The sequence below is a fragment of the Colletotrichum costaricense genome, assembly GCF_030867565.1.
Source record: "Colletotrichum costaricense strain IMI 309622 chromosome Unknown Scaffold_12.1, whole genome shotgun sequence".
NCBI lineage: Eukaryota > Fungi > Ascomycota > Sordariomycetes > Glomerellales > Glomerellaceae > Colletotrichum > Colletotrichum costaricense.
Window position 1 is genome coordinate 717,683 of NW_026848241.1, and position 17,957 is coordinate 735,639.

Genomic DNA, 17,957 nt, shown 5'->3' on the forward strand with positions numbered 1-17,957 from the left:
CCGGTCCAGTTTCCCATGCAGAAAAAGGCTCCGCAGAGAACGACGAAACATACTGTGGAGATAAGCGCAATCGTGATCTCGATTCTTGACTGAAGCCGTCAAAAGTCATGTCTCAAATGAGGGGTCTAAAGGTGATGGAACGGGCGATGGTGTTGCTCGAGCCAATCGCGATTCGTTACCATTTCCCGAGCCACATAAATTTTGCGGCCGAGACAGCGAGACAGTGGCTGTTGAGCTGTTGAGCTGTAGAATGCCAGAGTGCCAGAATGTGACGGTTCCCTCGACTTTCTAGTTTACTGCGATGTACGGGATACATACCATGAGGGAGAGGAAGTCTGATTGGTATCTGTACGGAAACGATATCTGGCGATGTGCTTGAGGCAACGCCGCAACGGTGTAGGAACACGCAATGCAGCCTACTTCTCCGTAGACTTACATGGTCGAAATCTGAGAGGGAATCAGGTTGATGACCCTGTCTTGAATGTCTCATATGATAGGCCTGCGTCGGTCCGCTCTGCTCCAACACGCCAAGCGAAATTGAAGAGCAAACAAAATCCCATTCCGCCTAGCCCATCCAGATCCAACACGTAATAATCCTGCTTTCGTACCCACAACGTAAGCAGGAGGAAAGAAAAGAGAAAAACACCCCCGGCGTGAACTAGAACCCGAAAAGACCCTTACACCAATTCTCTTTTCCCCTCCCTACCGAGAGCCTGGTCCGCGCCCCCTTCTGCCCTGGGCTCTATCCACATTCCCACACTTTTGGGGCCAGGGATCATCGTCACCGCTGCAGGTTCTGCATGGCAGTGGAGGGGCGGGCACGTCGTGGATCGTGAAATTGACCGCGCATCCCACGAGGGGAAGAGTCCGAAAGGGACGGCGGGAGGGGGTCATGTAAAGTAGTTTGAGTCTAGGTTCTCTTCCAACTGCATGATATCAAACGCGATATTTGTCGTAAACCTGGAAGTTCAGCTTACGAAGTATTACATGGCGTCCCTCTAGCTTCTACAAACCTTGCCTCTAGAGTCCTTTTCCCCCCTCCCAAGGTCCCCAACCCCCAACCATATCCTCCCTTTTCGCCATGGATGTTCCCATAGCCTCCGTCACCTTTCAAGTCCCGCTATTCGTAGACCGAGGTGCTGATATCTTGTTTCAAACGACTGGAGCAAACCCGGCCGCCCATCTACAATATTGCGCCGGGATGGTTGGAACCCCCTGAAGTGGTATCATCGGTGAAAGCTGACCCTGCACTTGGTCAGCCAGGGCTTCACAGGCGCACCCTACATCATGTATGGCAATCCATACACAGTAAGGTAAGACCACTTCCCTCTTGCTCTTTTCTTTTTCCTCTCCTGTCAGCCTGTCGGTGGCCCGTTGGGCAAGTCGCTAACCACGCCTCTGGGATTTCTGTCTCGCCCGCTTGCTCAACCCTTTGCCCGGGACAGGTTCCGCGTCCAGCATCCAGCTCCTCCAGACCCAGACTCCCGGTACTATCAAGTTCCGTACGTAGGCATTGAACATGAAATGGAAACGCTCGAGAGACACATATATCAGCCGTGAAGGACAACCCAAGTCCCGACCACACTGTGTCTCTACACATTGCCCTGCCTCCTCCTTTCATTCCAAGTCCCCCTCATAGCCTCCAACTTTTTAACCTTTTGCCCGTTACGCATTGCACGTAACTGAACACCCCACGATCTGTGCGACGTAACTAAGCTTTCCGTACGAAACTTTGACAAGCTAGACGCTAAAAAATCGAACCAAACAAAAGAAAAAGGCCCGCCTCAAAATCGTCCGGTCCGCTTACGGTCTGGCCTAGCGCCCTCCCCGTCTCCCCTTTCTAGATCTCTCCCGCACCGCCTCACTCCTAAGTAAGGTCCGTCTCATATCTTCATTGAAAGAGGCCGTTCTCACTCAGGAACCCTACCTACTGTACTGGCCCCCATCCCATCCCGTTTCTTCCTGAGCGGGCCCCTTCCCCCATCTTCCCGCCCTCCACATTCACCCGCCTCTTGGTCCCCGTCCTCTTGCCAAACGGGCGGGCATACACACCACAGTAGTTCGCAGAGCCGGCGTCGCGGCGTACATCACGCATTCCTCAAGTGAATACCACCAACACCTCACAACAACCCGCTTCCTCAGCGGTACATCCCAGCAGTGAGAAGTCGGAACTAGACAGGGAACTAGCAACAAGAATCTGTTGTGATCATCGACGGTGTCCCACGGTGCCCTTCTCCGGCCAAACCCCCACCGGCGCCAAAACAGCCAAGATGACGACCGCAACGGCCCTCCTCCGCCGCGTCCAAGTCCCCCGCGAGACGGACGTGGCAACGACAGCCTACATGAACCGCGACACCCGGCCCCTCCCGCCCTCCCGCCGCACCTACGGGCCCTGGCAATTCGTCGGCCTCTGGGTCGTCACCGGCTCCTTCAACATCGGCGGCTGGACGACGGGCTCCTCCCTCATCGCCCTCGGCCTCAACGTCTGGCAGGCCATGTTGACCGTCATCATCGGCCACTGCCTCGTCGGCCTCATCTGCGTCCTCGCCGGCGGACCGGGCGCGAAATGGCATATCGGCTTCTCCATCCTGCAAAAGGCCTCCTGGGGCATGCGCGGCGCTCTCTTCCCGCTCGTCCAGCGCATCGTATTATCGTTTATATGGTACTCTACACAAGTCTACTGGGGCGGACAATGCGTACGCACCTTCATCGCCTCCATGGCCCCGTCCTTCAACAACCTCGACACACCCCTCGCCAACGGCACAATGACGGTGGCAGACTTCATCGGCTTCATCATCTTCTCCCTCCTCTGCCTGCCCCTGATCTACATCCGCCCAGAACGCTACCACATCCCCTTCGCCGTCGCCGCCTGCACCGTCATCCCCACCGTCTTCGTCCTCTTAATCTGGTGCCTCGCCACAGCCCGCGGCGCCGGCCCCATGCTCCACGACATCACCTCCACCGCCGGCGTCAAGCAAGCAACGGGCTCCCACCTGGGCTGGATGCTCGCCCTCGGCATCTGCACAAACATCGGCGGCATCAGCACCCACATCTTCTCCCAGTCCGACTTCACGCGCTTCGCCCGCCGGCCCCGCGACCAGCTCGCCTCCCAGCTCGTCTTCGTACCTGTCAATACCATCCTCGTCGCCTTCGTCGGCATCGTCTGCACCTCGTGCGCCGCCCAGCTCTTCCCCAAGACGCAGGGCACGCTCGTATGGGAACCCTACCGCTTCCTCGACGCCCTTCAAGCCCACTACGACAACAGCGCGGGAGCCCGCGCCGCCGTCTTCTTCGCGGCCCTCGCCTTCATCTTTGCCCAGTTCGGCATCGCCGTCGCGGAGAACGCACTCTCCAACGGCATCGACCTCTCCGCGCTGCTGCCGCGCTACTTTAACCTCCGCCGCGGCGGGTACCTCACCGCAGCCGTGGCCTTTATCATGCAGCCATGGCAGCTCCTCAACGGCGCAAGCAAGTTCCTCACGGTGATGGGCGGTTACGGCGTCTTCCTGGGTTCTATGACGGGTGTCATGTTTGCGGATTACTACCTTGTTCGCGCGCGGCGGCTGAAGCTGACAGACCTGTACGAGGCGAGCAGCCGGAGCGTGTACTGGTACCGCGGGGGCGTCAACTGGCGCGCCGGCGTGTCGTGGACGGTGGGCACGTTCTCCCTGCTACCCGGGTTCGTGCAGCGAGTGCAGGATCCGACGGTTGAAAAGGCGGGGTGGTCGCACCTGTACTACCTCGCTTGGCCGTTGGGTTGTACCCTTGCCGTGGTATCGTATTGCCTACTGCATGCTGCGTTCCCGATTCGGGACCCTCATGCGGTTGACGACGCGGACTATTTTGGTACGTTTGGGCCGGCGGAGAGGCCGGTGCTGGACGGGGAGCAGCTTCCGTCGTCGTCTTCCAAGGCGTCTGATAGAGATGATTCGACTAGCAAGATTCGTGAGGAGCCCGATGAGAAGAGGGTGTGAAGGCGGATAGGTTTTTGAAGGACGTGTGTTATGATCACGAGCCAGCTCTTGTCGTTTTCCTTGTTATAGCGCGCGGGATACCTTTTGTTGTGTATGCGTTTTCTGCCCGAATAGAGTATGCCATAATGGCTCTAATGACTTACCATCCATTCTGTCGTCAGTCCAAGTGTGAGTGAGGTGAGATGTGACGTGTCGGAAGAGGCGATGAAGCGGCAGCCTGCCGTCGACCCAATGTGTATGTTCCACTCGACCCATCATGAGTACATAACTCTAAGAAGGACCTGTTTTTCGTGCTAAATGTGACGGTTCATCTGCAAGCCTTCCTAGCGTTGCTGGTATTGGTTGCAACTCACACTGCAAAGGTGCATATTTCACACCACCAGGATGATAAGAAGTGAATATTTTCAAGAGAATGGGGTGGGTGGCCATCATGCACACTTATTGGATTCAAACCACCACTCAATCAATACCCTGGTTTCTACCTTCAAGCCCTAGTAAGCTCATCAATCCACATTGCGCCAGTTCATCATCTCGCCTCGTGAATCGTGACATCCCCCTCCTCCACCATCCCGCGCCATCATCCACCTCAAAGAACCTTAAAGGACCTTCCCCTGCTCAACTCCATTCATGTAGATAGCGCAAAAGAGGGCAAAATGACCCAAAAGGGCCAACTGGATTCAAATGGGTCACACATCGTACGAGCCCTGCATGGAAGATCGTCCCCAAGTGCCGATGCGGGAGACAACAAGAAGCAAAAGACGCGGTGTTCCACCGCACAAAGGCGGGGTTGCGGGCGGATGAGCTGCTGAATCCATAGATGAACCGATTCGGAACCCAGCGAATGCGACCAGGGCACTTGGTCGCCTGTGCGCTTCAATTCCTGAAAACGGCATGTCAATAGAAATGAAAGCTGTCTATTGAGTGTCAATAACGTCAAAGGTCAGGTTGATAAAAGGCAAAATTCATCCCGTTTATGCGCGTCGGGTCGACATACTAATACCTAAATCCATCAATATCCCGACCCTTGCCTCCTCTTTGTTCTCTCAAACGGACAAACATCATGGCGCCGGCAATTGACCAGTCCGTGAGACTCCTATGCATCATCCCTATATCAACAACAGGCATGACAGACGACCTCGCACGTGTATATCACTCCACGGCAACCTTCCAAATTACCTTTGTGGACGGCCGCGACCTCGATGACTGCCCTCCGTGCATCGAGAACCACGCGCAGGCCATATCTTCAACCAACGCAGTTCTCCCCCGTGCAATAGAGTACATCTCCACCCACAGCCCGCATGCCGTCCTCGTCTGCTGCTTCTCAGACCACCCGCTAGTATACGCACTGGAGGAGCGCTACGGTGACGAGGTTCCCGTCACCGGAATATTCCAAGCCGCGTTACAGGAAGCCACAGCAAGTGGAGGCAAGTTCGGCATTGTTACAACATCGACCTCATGGGAACAGCCGTTGAAAGACTCTGTTGATGACCTCGGTTTCGGGACGTATTCCACTGGCGTCGCAGCGACTGGCTTGAGCCCACTTGAACTGGAGAGCTTGGATCGGGATTTCGTGATCGATCGCATTGCTACATCTTCGAAGCCTTTGATTGATAACGGTGCCGAAAGCATTATCCTCGGCTGTGCGGGTATGGCGGTATTGGAAGACAATATACTCTCGGCTCTTCCACCTTCGATCAAGACGATTGATGGTGTTCGTTCAGGGATGACGATCTTGTCGCGGCGGGTTGAGGAGACGGCTTTAACCAAACCAGTGCTTTCTCTTCTCGACGATACCAAGACTAAGATTGCGGTAAGCAGCACGGAATTGATGAGGGACAGGCAGCAGATATTGTGACGTAGAAAGGGCCCGATGTGTAAGACGGGGGCTAGTAGCCACTTTAAATGATGTCGATATATTGATATGATGATAGATCTGGCAGGAATTAACGCAAAATCAAGTCGTCCCCCAGCTCTCAATTGCGCCGGCCCAATCAATCTCCGCCCCGTCATTGAAGGCATTGTTCCACATGTTGCCGATAAAATCTGCTTGAAAATTGTAAAAGGAAGTATTTGGTAACGCATATTGCTCGAGAAACCCTGGGTGCTGCTGCTGTGGTGGCGGCTGGGGCATCAAGTCCATGACCCGTGGGTCATTCGTTATCTCGGGCTGATGGTGCATGACCGGCGCTACCGATACTGCCGGTACTGCTGTCACTGTTGGTATTGCCTGGCTCTGTCGAAGAAGTATCTCTTCTAGTTTGTGAATATACTGAAAGATTCGTGCGCCTGCTTGGCTTGCTGAAGGAAGAGACGGTGCGAGGCTCTGAAGAAATGTGGCCATGGAAGTCCTGACCAGTCAGCATACCTTAGATATAGGACAAGGGGTATGCAGGCTCCAACGTACATGACTTCGCGAAGTTTGTAGTACTGCCAGTCGACCAATTGGCGGGCAATGAAGCTACTAAGCAAGTGGGCGACTCCTGCCAACTCTTGCAGCTGCGTAGCAATATCAGCACAGCATCGGTCAAGTAAGAGAGGAGCATACCATGGGATATCCGATTGCCCGCAAGTACTCCACCGGCACCAGAGTAATCTCTTGTATTAGTTCAAGCGCAGCGCCACAAGCATCTTCAAATTTGTTGTGGCATGCGAATGCCGCCATCCGGAGTAGCTTCGAGTTGATGTTAGCCATAGGACCATTTGCTATGCAAAGATCCGAACCCACCTGAAAGGTACAAGCGATATTGGCCACTTGAAATCCACATAGGTTTGCCTCCACGTCTTTGGACGCCGGATAAGCGCTGGTGGCATATAGAGGAAGATTGCTCTTCTTTCCAAGAACCAGTTGCAACATGTCGTCGATGTTTGGCATAAGTGGTTCGTGTTGAATTGGACCTCTGTCGAGCGTCTTTAGTCGATCTTTGCGCATTCGGACAATGACATGTTCCAGAACGCGATACAGGTCGGTGATGTAGTTCCAGCCGGTGAGCCAGCTGCCATGGCTGAATCGGGTCTTCTCGGTCTGCCCTGACGCATCTATAATTCCGGCTAGGCCGTTGACCTGCTGCGGATATGCAACAGCGCATTGTAGTTCGGGGCACCGAACCACATGGCCGTCGATCAGCGCTGCATGGACTTCTAGACGGTACATTGACCAGAAGAACTGCCGCCTTACATGCTTCTCCGGATATGTAAGATTCGAGGGCCAGCGCGCTTCAAAATGGAAGGTGTGCTGAGCTACTAATGTGTGATAACGGCCCATACACTCATGGAATAGAGGGTCGTCCTTGAGCTGTGTGGCGGCCAGGGATAAAGTGCCAAGAACCTGTAAATACTCAAAGGCTTCGGAACTGCGGATGTCGCGATTTCTCTCCGGAATGGCCCTTTCTGCATCCTGCATATAGGCCTCGTGATGCTCAGGGAGAAGAGGAGTGGGCGTATCCGGGTTGAATAAGGCGCCATCTCTGACGTGACATGAACTCAATGCGCATATGGCCATTAGCCGGGCGAAAGAAGCCCTGCTAGATGACAGGCTGGTTGCCTCCCATTCCTTGTGTAAGGACACCTCGTCGAAAAATGGAAATCTTCAGCCAATGTTAGCTTATTCATTGTAGCACAAAAGATGCAGACCAAATAGGGACGATGGTGGGATGAACGCACACTGGGTATACAGTGTCAAAAAAGATGACGATGAGTCGATAAATGAGCCCTCTGCTCCCGTGGCGGCTCTCGTCGTAGAACCACCTATCGCCATCGGCATCGTCAAAGGATTGGGATTTGTTATTATTATTCACTGAAGACGACGGCGACGTCTTTGATTTGACGCCTCGCTTGGCAGCAACACGGTTCCATGTGCAGGTCGCGCCGTGTTCGATGCAGGTCAGACAACTTGGCGTGCCACCAGGACTGGCGACGGAGGCGACCCCGCCTCCGTCGGGCACGGGCTTGCATTTCCGTCCTCGGCGATGGCAGAAATCGCAGGCCTTTGTGATGCGGCGACGCTTGATGCTGGGCTCGCTGTGCCGTCTGCTATCACCGTTTAGCAGATCGTCGTCTTCCTGTTTCTGGCCCATGATTCGAGCGAGCGCTGGACGCGTCGAATCTGGTCACGGGAGTCCCATCCGGTGACGCGATGGCGAAGGACAATGAGCAATCGGGATGTTTGGCGGTGGATACGATATCCGTACGGATATCTTTCTCACACGAGGGATAACAGGTCAGGGAAAACCGGGTTAAGTTTTCCTACTGTCTGAGCCACGGTGAGGGGCCGCGCACCCCAAGGAATCCTTCTCTGTTCCTCCCTGGTACGGTTGACGGATGCGCAGATCCACCGTCTGGCTACACGTGTGCTAATTGCCGATGAAATGGATGGATTCGCTGAAGAAATGCAGGCCCGATCTCGGATATGTAGATGAATGCGATCCGGAGGGGCACAATCGCCGGGAGGATGCCGTCTCTGTACAACCTCGAAATGGGGGCGGTTTTTCTGACCGGGCTGAAATGTGCTGGAGGAAACAGGCTTTGGCGGGGTTTTTTTCTGCGTTCTCCTTCTTTGCGTCCGAGGAGCGATCGGAAACATCAAACGTAGAATGAGATGAGGAGAACACACGGGCAGATCGAGGTTGAAATTGACACGGCCGGGAGAGTAGTGGAGGTGGAGGGGGAGGGGACGTCGGGTGGACGTGGACTTGGAGCCGCGCCCCAGCGAGCAAACAGTCAATCTGACTAAGCCGATACGTACTCTTTCTTTGTGGCACACGCAGGGACGGGGAAGAAGGAAAGAGCGCTGCGAGGGAAGGCCCGCGGTGTGTTGTTTCCTCCTTCGCGCGATAAGGTAACATCGACCCGCGCCTGCCTTCCGGTGCTTCTGCCTTCCCCAATTAGCCAACCTAGATCACGGGATTAAGGTACTCGCGTACAGTTGTACCTCGCGTTGTTGCCCAATGGAAGTTTTTCAAGAACGGCACTTCGGTACGTACTCGCCGACGGCGCAGCCAGAGGTGGCTGTGCCGCAGCCACTGATCGCATGGCACCCCCGTCACAGTGTCCTTTCTTTGTTCCTCAATTTCAATATTCCATCTTTCCAACACGTTGCGCTGTTGGTTCTACACCGCATCTCTCATCCCCCCGGATCAGGCCTGGAGATAAGCCCGAATTCCGCCCCTGATTCTGTGAGTGGAAAAATTTGGCCGTGGGGGTGGTTCAGCTCACCTCGCATCTTGCTTCTTCCCTTGGTATTGCCCTTGAAGATGTCAATCCAACATGAGCCTTTGACTCTTTGGTGTCGTACTGACTGCGCCGACTGACACACGCCAACGTCATGGGATCTGTGGCAATCCTGAAATATCGAGCTCCCATTCATTGTCAATATCCTGGCTGATCAAATAAGCTCACCCAAGGCCGCCTATCAGTCAGGCGTAGAATCATCTAGACGCGTTCGAGAGAAACCAACGCCAAGTTTCATCTTGAGACCAACACTCGAATGGTGCCGATCACTTCTTAGCACAGACATGGGCACAGGCAAGACATGCACAGACGATCTAAATGTTTGTGGGGTGAAGTGCGACGGCAGGTCCAGCCTGAATCTTGAATTCTAGCCCCCAATGAAAGTCCATCGCCCGATCCGCTTGTGAGCTGGCTGCGATGACACCTCACAACCAGCGCCATTTATTACTCACTCAAAGAAATCGCACGCATATTATTGGGTTGCCAGTTGATCAATCTTGGATACCACATGGTTACAGAGACTCAGAACCTTTTCTTTCATGCACATAATGGTTACGTAGCATGCACCTCGCACTTCCTTCTTGGCACCAAGTGTTCTTCAACCAACCAGATAGCCAGAAAACAAGAAGCTGAACAACATTCCAATTCGCCCCTTACTTATTGCGTGCGGCAATCTTGCACAAACATCAACCAACAATGAATAGCGGTCAGGCGCGATTCTTAGCCCTGCAATCACATTCAAGCTGAACCCTCATCCCACTTTGCGCAGGAGAAACGCCCAGGTGGGAGAGACAAGGGTGTCACTTCTGAAGTCTACGCCGTACTTGGCTCCCGTTGGCCTCGGATAACTTTGGTGTGCACTGGGGTATAGGGAAATTCCAGATTCGTAAAATGCGACTAGACACAATCGAGATCGAATCCGCCTCATCTTCACAGTTTTGAAGAGAAAAGAAAACGTCTGCTTTCGCAATTGCCGCTGATACCCATCATATCTCTTCAGGTCATGCAACGTTACTCGCCTCTTCTTATGTACCTCTCTAAAAGCACCGAGAGTCGATGGCAAAGGCGACTCCGACATGACCTCAAAAATCACACTTCGGACAGAAGGTGCATTGCCAGTTCTGTTCAAACTGAGTAGGACGGCACCAACTTGCCGGTAGATTCTGATTGAGTTTCGGCATTAATCTGAAGTATACTTGAATCACAGTGACGATGAGGATATATTGATCTGATTTTGAGAATGATCGAGGAAAATGAAAGTTTGAAATGAAATTTTCACAGCTCCTCTCTTCTCCAATATCAGCCTACACTGAGAGCTTCGAAAGTCAAAATCTGTTGACGTACCCGTATAATGGGATAGTTAAGTACTCAACTTATTATCCAGATCCAGAGGCATTTCACCGAGACGGGTATCCTTCGGGAAAGGACGCATGTCCAGCATAGGAGAGATTGGAAATCCGCCACTCGGGCTTGGGTATTCTGTACATTTGTCGATGAATTTGGGATCAAGGCTCATTACCGTGCCAATCCGCTGTGTCTGACCACGCAGTCTGGCCAGTTGAAGCGTTGGATCTATATTAAGCGACTCAGGTCTTCTAGCTTAGAAGTTGTGTGTGACGATCTTCACCCAGGCATGATTCTGTGATTATGACCTAAAAAGAGAATTGATGTTGTGCTAGGTAAGAAAACTGTTACCTAAGCCTTGCGCAGTAGAGCAACCAGATACTAAGACAGCTACTGTTCTAACGAGACCGTCGGCATACAAGTCAGCAGGGCAGGGTCTTCCGGCCTGCACGAAGCCACATGCATTAATGGTATATCAAACTGCGTTTATGTATGAAAGGACGATGTCGTTGGGTATAGCCCACGAGTCCTCCGTTGGCTGTAAGTGTATCTGGCGGAAGAGTCGTTCGTATGGTCCATTCGCCTCCCAATTGCCCCTTATGCGCCATCATACTACGAGAAAATCAAGCGAAATATTCAGAGAGCAGCTGATTTCATGACGATACTTTCTTTGACGGGAGATTACTAGAACGCCAGATCAACCACTTTCGGGCAGCAATAAGATCAAAGTTCGACTACCTAGGTATTCACACTCACTTGTTGAGCCATTTCCAATCAAACATCGGAATTATTGATTACTCGAACGAGAAATATCATTCATCGCGGACCTTGCCGCCAAGAAAGCCCCTATTGTAACCATGCCATGAAGTATGTCCCATTGGCTCAGCGGGCTCTAGACATGCACTTTGCCTGTCTCATCATTGTTACATAGGCAAATCCTTTGCTGAGACGCATACCCTTTTTGACTACCGCCAGTGAACCCTGAGCGCCGGGCCGGTGGGCAGCAGCTCGGCTCGAACGGACAACTTCCCCTCTTCATCGGCTAATCGAAAAGAGCCCAAACCATCCCGCTGGCAGCTTGCCGGATGCTTCTGAAGAGGAGCGGAATGTTACATAGCCTAGTGTGTTTTTATGAGACTCACCGGGTCATCGGAGGCATTAATATCATTTCAACACAGAGATTTCACTCCACTTACTCGGATCACATATCGTTGCTCCAATGAGGTTTATCTTTTGAACAATTAATACAGCACGAGGAGTACCGAGCTATGCAGACTCTTTACCCATAATCGTAATCTTCATCCTGGTCTGAAATGGCATGTAAACGTAAGTTTCTAGCTAGTGAATCTGGATATCGGCAGGCTTTTCGGCTCGGGTCAAGGAAGCTTACCCCACCGGGAGGCTTTTGTGCGTAATGTCGATCCCTCTTCTTTTCGGATGACGAATGTCAGCCTAAACAACAGCAGAATTTTGAGCTTCCAATTAAACCTCCCGAAAAAACAAAGTTAGGTTTCAAATTGTACATGAGAAAGAAGTCTAGCCCGGAACTTGATCTTGAATTTGCTCGCAGGGCTCAAAATCGTTCTTGATCGGAAGAACTCTGCTGCGTCGAATCTACCGTCATCTGCGGGATCGCTAAAGATCATCTGGACGGTGATATCTGTGTAATAAAACTGTGAAAGTAAGAAACCGAGAAGGCTGCGATGTCACAGCTTTCGAGCTGCGGCTACCGTTGTGGGCCTGATTGCCGTTTCCCCTCTCATGAGATCAGACAGAAGTAACAGAAGTATGTGTGGCACCGAAATGTAGCTACAGGCCTCATCTAGACACTGTTCCAGCATGCTCGAGGTGTATTTGTGGTCAGTTACCTACCTAGTTCATGGGGAAACATGCCTCAGTCTCTGGTATTCTCGTTTCCGGACGCTTTGTCATGGTCGAGATTGCCTGCTTGCTGAGATACGCAAACTTCAGCGAAATGCGATAACTGCCTCAACTTGAATCAAGACGAGTTGCAGACTATGCCCGCTTGTAGAGAGCTATCGTTGCGCGTGAGAATGAAAAGTATGCTCTCGGAAGTAATCTCGGAGATGATCTTGCCAAAGCTATGAATCGAGCTATGTTGGTTATTGAATCACACCGAGTTCGGTTTCTCTGATTCCACCACGCTGGGTGGCAAAACGACACTGATGGAGTAAGTAGCCATGGCCATCCCTGACCCAGACTGCAACGGTTACTGGTCAATTCGGAAGGTTCTTTACAGTGTATGACTCCTCGATCCACTATGGAATCAGCTGGGAGTAATTTACATGTTTCTGACAAAAGTCTAGTGCCAAAACCTCCGCAGCTTCTCGACTAGGTACCTTGCGATGCAGTCACTGAGCAAAGCGCGTCAACGCCCAGGTGTCTCTTGGGCACTGAACTGTCTGCGGCAATGATTTCGACTTTCCATTGCCTTGACTCCGCGACGGCCTCGCAATTACTCCTCTGAATAAAGAGGGGAATACGGCCCTGCGTTTGACCATGGCTACTTCTTCGACTCGAGAGAAGAAACCTCCGGTCAAGATTTCAAGGTTGAATCATGACCTCCGTGAAACGCAATCGGCCACGGAGTGTCTTCTCAACATCTCTAATCGGGCTCGTCGACTAATTAACCCCGAGGTATCAAAGCTCGGCACCGCTACACTCCCCGGTAAAACTCGGCCACGTGTACGCCCTACCAAAGCCGGCCGAGAAAAAGTCTCCGTGCGCCTGTAACCTACCGCATCCCCCACTCGACTCGGCATCTCGAAGACCTTGTGTTCAAAGTTTCTCATGTCATCTGTGCTCCTCGAGACATAGTGGCTCGCTCGACGCCGAACGTGACAAGGTATTCCCAGCCGCTCGTAATCCATCCAGCCATCACACTGCCCGTCCCTCGGTATCTACGACCTGTTTACCCGCCAAGGCTGTCGTTCTGCCTCGCAAGTTTGCTCGGTCTCGCTCGCTATCGTGTTTCATGGCACCGCGCGACACGTAACTATGGGATTGACAACGCGCCCGTCATGGACTTGGCGTAATGCGTGCCGTGCGCTCCTTTTCCATTTACAAAGAGTACGCGGGGTTTTTTTCCAGCACTGGTTTAACTAAGTATGGGCCTCTGGACTTCTTGGCCTCCTATGTTTCCTGACGATAACATTTGGTAGGCAACCATACTCGTATAGAATCCGAGGGATATGGACTAACAAGCCAATAGCTGTCATATGAGTATGGTCTCTTTTGTGCTAGGCCATCTTGAGCCTTACGTCCCTCGGACCTTTTGGGGCGCAGCTTGTAAGGTTCAATGGTGCGGCCGTCTGAACAGCAGCAAGAATTCAAGCTTGTCCAGTCCCTTGAACTCTGTCCTTGAGTTAGCAGACAATACAGATGGTGCGACGGCTTGTATGTACCTAAATGCCTCTTTCGTGGTGTAGTGATCCCACAGAACTGGTTGAGGCTAAAAACTTTCGCCGAGTAAAGTTCGTACCTTGCAGCTATCGAAGTAGACATGATGCTTGTTCGACTACCTACACGACTTTACGGATTTCAAATCGTAAAGCTGGCACCGGTATATCGGATTCGTATTATAGCAAAGGATGGTCTTCAAAGCGAGAGGAGTATTTGGACCCATGTTAGCACAGACGCTGTCGACGTGTCGGCGCCCTAGATCGGCAGGGAGTTCACAGATCATGGACTCCTAGCCCCCAACTTGGCATCTCAAGTGCCATGACTGGGAAGAGATGACACTGGCGTACTTTCGACAAGATGCTCTGATATGAGCAAGTTTCGCAAGCGCTCCTGATCGACCTGAATGGCGGGTGTGGGGGCCCTGCTCTAGCTGAAGAGAGTGATGCTAATGAACATTGGACCAGTCACAGCGCTATGAACTAGATCCTCCATTCGGCCAGACCTCGCAAGGACAGAACAATCTAATTAATGAGGCGAGACCGGGACCTCTATCGTAGAGTTGATTTCAACTTGGTTAGAAGAGTCAGATAGATTCTGTCCTAAAGGCTGGCTTGAGGTGCAGAATAAGGTTGTGCCGAAAGGTTGTTTGGCACCACGACAAAACGCCCATGCAGGGAGATCCCTCGTCCGGACACTTGCCAACTGAGGGGGTTTGCAGATCAACCGAGCGATCACTCGCACAGGCGGGAAAAAGGCGCGAGTCATCGGCTCGGCGTTCCGAGACTGCTCCCCTGTTTACTGACTTACGCCGAGTGTAAGTGGTCTTTACGAGTAAACAGTCCATGTTAGCGTTTAGAGTTCTTCGTTTCACGAAAACCGTTTTGTTCTATGAATCTTGGCTCCAGACCTTACCACAACATTATTTTAACCTTAACGACTAGTCGCAATACAAAGGAGGTAGACTAACAGCCCCAAAGTCTAAGTCAATAACCGCGTCGTCTAATGATGGCCGTCCGTTTGCTATGCTTGCATGGGGCTGTTGATCGAGGAGTGGGGCTATCGTCCGACTGAGGATGTAGCACGGCAACATGAACTCTCATGAGTCGGCAGATCGTGGATCATTATCGCTTCAGGCTTGAGAGGGCAGGTGTCACTGCGGGATGAACTGTGGCTGGCGTCGATTATAAAAGGATGAAGCCATTCCCTTCCTCAACGGCTTTCTCTTTGTTCATCAGCTCACTTGACTGCCATCTCTTGTATCAAACTTCAGCCTCTCCAGCTTGCTCAAACACTCTATCAATTCGTCTCCTACAGAAAAAACACCAATTCAAATTTCTTCAAATCTTGATCATCAACCGCCAAAATGCGTTTCTTCGCCACTCTCTTCCTTGCCACCTTGAGCGCTACCGGTGTCGTCACGGCCATGCCCGTCGCCCAGCCTCATGATCTGACTGCGCTCGCCGGAGAGGGACTCCAGGATGCTGCCCCAGTTGAGGCTCTCGACATTGAGACCAACATCGAGACCAGAGAAGCCAGGGGCCCCAATACTCCGGCTGATGTTGCGAAGCACGACGCCAACCACAAGAAGCAGGACGCTAATAACTGTGGAAAAGGCTGCAAGGACTCGCTTGCCTCGTATCACTCGCAAGCATCCAAGGATTCTAAGAACTCCAAGAACTCGAAGAATAGAAAGAACGGTCGCCGCGCGGTCGAGAATGCCGAGAATGCCGAGGATGCTGAGGTTGAGGAGGAGGTTGAGGCTTGAATTAGTCGGAATTAGCCTTGACACTGAGATGGTCTTGTTCTCGTGCTGGTAACGGTGCAATGGAGTTTTGGATACACGGGTTATACAGTACAAGCTGTGGCTAGAGCTATAAATAAATGTTTACTTCTTACCTCACGTACGTGCTCACATACGTGATCGCAGCGGGATATTCACGGGGATTGGTTGGCGGGCAGCGCGCAGCTTGTGAGCCACGATGCCATTCCGTTGGAACGAGTCTTGTACTCTTGTTTAAGTAAGGATCTGCCTCATGCTTCCTACTTCCTCTCCATCTCCCCTTCGACTCTCGCCATCTCCAGCCTATTCAGGCCTCATTCACTCCAAGGCAGTGGTGTTGGCCGCTAGCCAGTGCCCGAATTCCTGAATGATGTTCATCGTGTCATACAGAAATGTGTGAATCTGCCTCGACTAATTAGCAGCTGTTTCCGAAAGGCACATATGCGAAACCTACGAAACCCATCCCGGGGAGGAGGGGAAGAACATCGCGACGCTCTCCAAGCCGCTCGTATCCAAAGTTGGCCTGCTGCGCAATCGTAGTGACTACCATGGCCGAGAGAAGGACGCCACGGATTTTCATCATCGTGACTTGGTTTCCGATTCTTCGAGAGTGCGATTTTATGTGATTGTCGCGTGATAGCTGATGTTCGACGATTTGACGATTTCGAGACACTGGGTTCTGATGTTCTAAACGCGTGTTTGTGATAATGTTTGGCCTGCTGATCGCCAAAAGAACACCCCGAAGTTTGGAAAAATACAAATTTTGCAAGTGGTGGAATGTTTTCCCGCCTTTTGAAGGCATCTGCTTAGTCGTCGAAACTCAGACCAGTGAATCACTGTTCATTGAGCGCGGGGCTTGCAAAGGTTGCGATCCGGATTTTGCACGGGAGCGTCTCCCAAAGAGCCAATACCTCATATCCACGGCGAACTCGGATTTGAATGTATCAAAACATCGCCTACAGTCATTCGACTTGGAAGGAATCCTAACTTGAGTCATCCTACTAGACAGAAAGTGTAAGTACCTACATAGAAATCTGGATGTCGCGGACCGGTTCTAGATGCCAAACAACACATTGGTCACGGTGAGAATGAGGCTCTTTGACTTAGCAATGCTCAACAAGACACACGAAAATAAGAAGAAGAAGAAGCATTTTCAACCAAGGACAAGGGTGGAGGATTTCGGTTCCATACGCAGCCAATCAAACTTCCGTGTGGTCACCGAAAAGCTGACAGGTTGCCTCAATCTGCCTGTTGACTGTGCCCGAGACAGCAACCTTCTGCAGCTAGAGGGTTTGGGCCTAGTCGAGCTCCTCTTGTCTTACACCAGCTAACACCATACCGCTTCAGGCCGCAGATGGGCTTTTTCCAGATCAGTTTCCCATGAGGCACAGCCGCAACGCCATGAGGCAGCCAGGGGCTTTCCGCCATTTCCAGGGCAGCAAGCACCAGGCAGATTCGCATTGAGATGGGGCGACGTAAAATACATGGCCTCTATGAGACTGGAACTCGAGTGCATAAGTGCCATGATCGCCGACGCTCCGCTCTGTCCTTGTACGATTCGAGAATTGCGCATAGCGACTTGAACACAAGCAGCTGCAGTGTGATGCCAATACACAGGCCAAGATGCATCTCAAAAGCTTCACCTCCTTTACATCGATCAAAGAAATTGTTCGTTGTAAACGCGTCAAGCAGAAATCCAAGCGTAATGAAAAGAATCGGAAGCGTAGCAAATCAAGGAAGAACAAAAGAAATAAGTTTGTGTTGTCCAGTCCTTTCATGCACTCGGGTTCCATGTTCACTCGACAAGGAGCATGTTCGGGTCCACATTCAGGCTAACATTTGACACACCTTAGGGAGAAAAGGTTCGAGCCTAAAAGCCAACAGGAGGCCCAACATCAATTCTTAGATGAGGACTCGGAAGGGCAAGTTCCAGACCCATACTTGGCTTGGAACCTGGCGAGCATTGCACCGAAAACTTTCGCACAGCCGCCCCCGTGGCGAAGGCCAAGTCATCTAGACGACGCGTTACATGTCGACTCAGCTGAACTCTGTCATCCAGTTTTTGAAATTCCGCCTTTCAGCCACCCATCTCCAAACCCGACTCGATCTTCTACCTTGAGCTCATTCTTGAGCAGCAGCGGAACTTCTCTGAGTTCTGCCACATCAAAAATCAGGTATCTATTCCGACGTCGACATTCAGATACTGGGAT

At 52.0% G+C, this 17,957-nt stretch overlaps 6 protein-coding genes across 6 annotated transcripts; 4 read left to right on the forward strand and 2 right to left on the reverse strand.

Moving 5' to 3' along the window:
* Positions 1-2,270: 2,270 nt before the first annotated feature.
* CCOS01_11190 (NCS1 nucleoside transporter) lies at positions 2,271-3,974 on the forward strand (the record flags this gene model as incomplete). Its single annotated transcript, XM_060459343.1, has 1 exon — positions 2,271-3,974. One exon carries the CDS (start codon positions 2,271-2,273, stop codon positions 3,972-3,974), a length of 1,704 nt encoding a protein of 567 aa, XP_060310075.1.
* Positions 3,975-5,034: 1,060 nt separating this feature from the next.
* Positions 5,035-5,829, forward strand: CCOS01_11191 (Asp/Glu/Hydantoin racemase; the record flags this gene model as incomplete). The annotated part of the gene is made up of 1 exon (XM_060459344.1): positions 5,035-5,829. The coding sequence occupies one exon, from the start codon at positions 5,035-5,037 to the stop codon at positions 5,827-5,829; it is 795 nt and encodes a 264-aa protein (XP_060310076.1).
* A 99-nt stretch (positions 5,830-5,928) lies between these two features.
* CCOS01_11192 (uncharacterized protein) lies at positions 5,929-8,047 on the reverse strand (the record flags this gene model as incomplete). Its single annotated transcript, XM_060459345.1, has 5 exons — positions 5,929-6,322; positions 6,379-6,470; positions 6,520-6,645; positions 6,700-7,558; positions 7,635-8,047. The coding sequence occupies 5 exons, from the start codon at positions 8,045-8,047 to the stop codon at positions 5,929-5,931; spliced, it is 1,884 nt and encodes a 627-aa protein (XP_060310077.1).
* Positions 8,048-13,562: 5,515 nt separating this feature from the next.
* CCOS01_11193 (uncharacterized protein) lies at positions 13,563-13,670 on the forward strand (the record flags this gene model as incomplete). The annotated part of the gene is made up of 1 exon (XM_060459346.1): positions 13,563-13,670. One exon carries the CDS (start codon positions 13,563-13,565, stop codon positions 13,668-13,670), a length of 108 nt encoding a protein of 35 aa, XP_060310078.1.
* Positions 13,671-15,330: 1,660 nt separating this feature from the next.
* CCOS01_11194 (uncharacterized protein) lies at positions 15,331-15,732 on the forward strand (the record flags this gene model as incomplete). Its single annotated transcript, XM_060459347.1, has 1 exon — positions 15,331-15,732. One exon carries the CDS (start codon positions 15,331-15,333, stop codon positions 15,730-15,732), a length of 402 nt encoding a protein of 133 aa, XP_060310079.1.
* A 333-nt stretch (positions 15,733-16,065) lies between these two features.
* CCOS01_11195 (uncharacterized protein) lies at positions 16,066-16,330 on the reverse strand (the record flags this gene model as incomplete). Its single annotated transcript, XM_060459348.1, has 2 exons — positions 16,066-16,149; positions 16,202-16,330. The coding sequence occupies 2 exons, from the start codon at positions 16,328-16,330 to the stop codon at positions 16,066-16,068; spliced, it is 213 nt and encodes a 70-aa protein (XP_060310080.1).
* Positions 16,331-17,957: the final 1,627 nt, after the last annotated feature.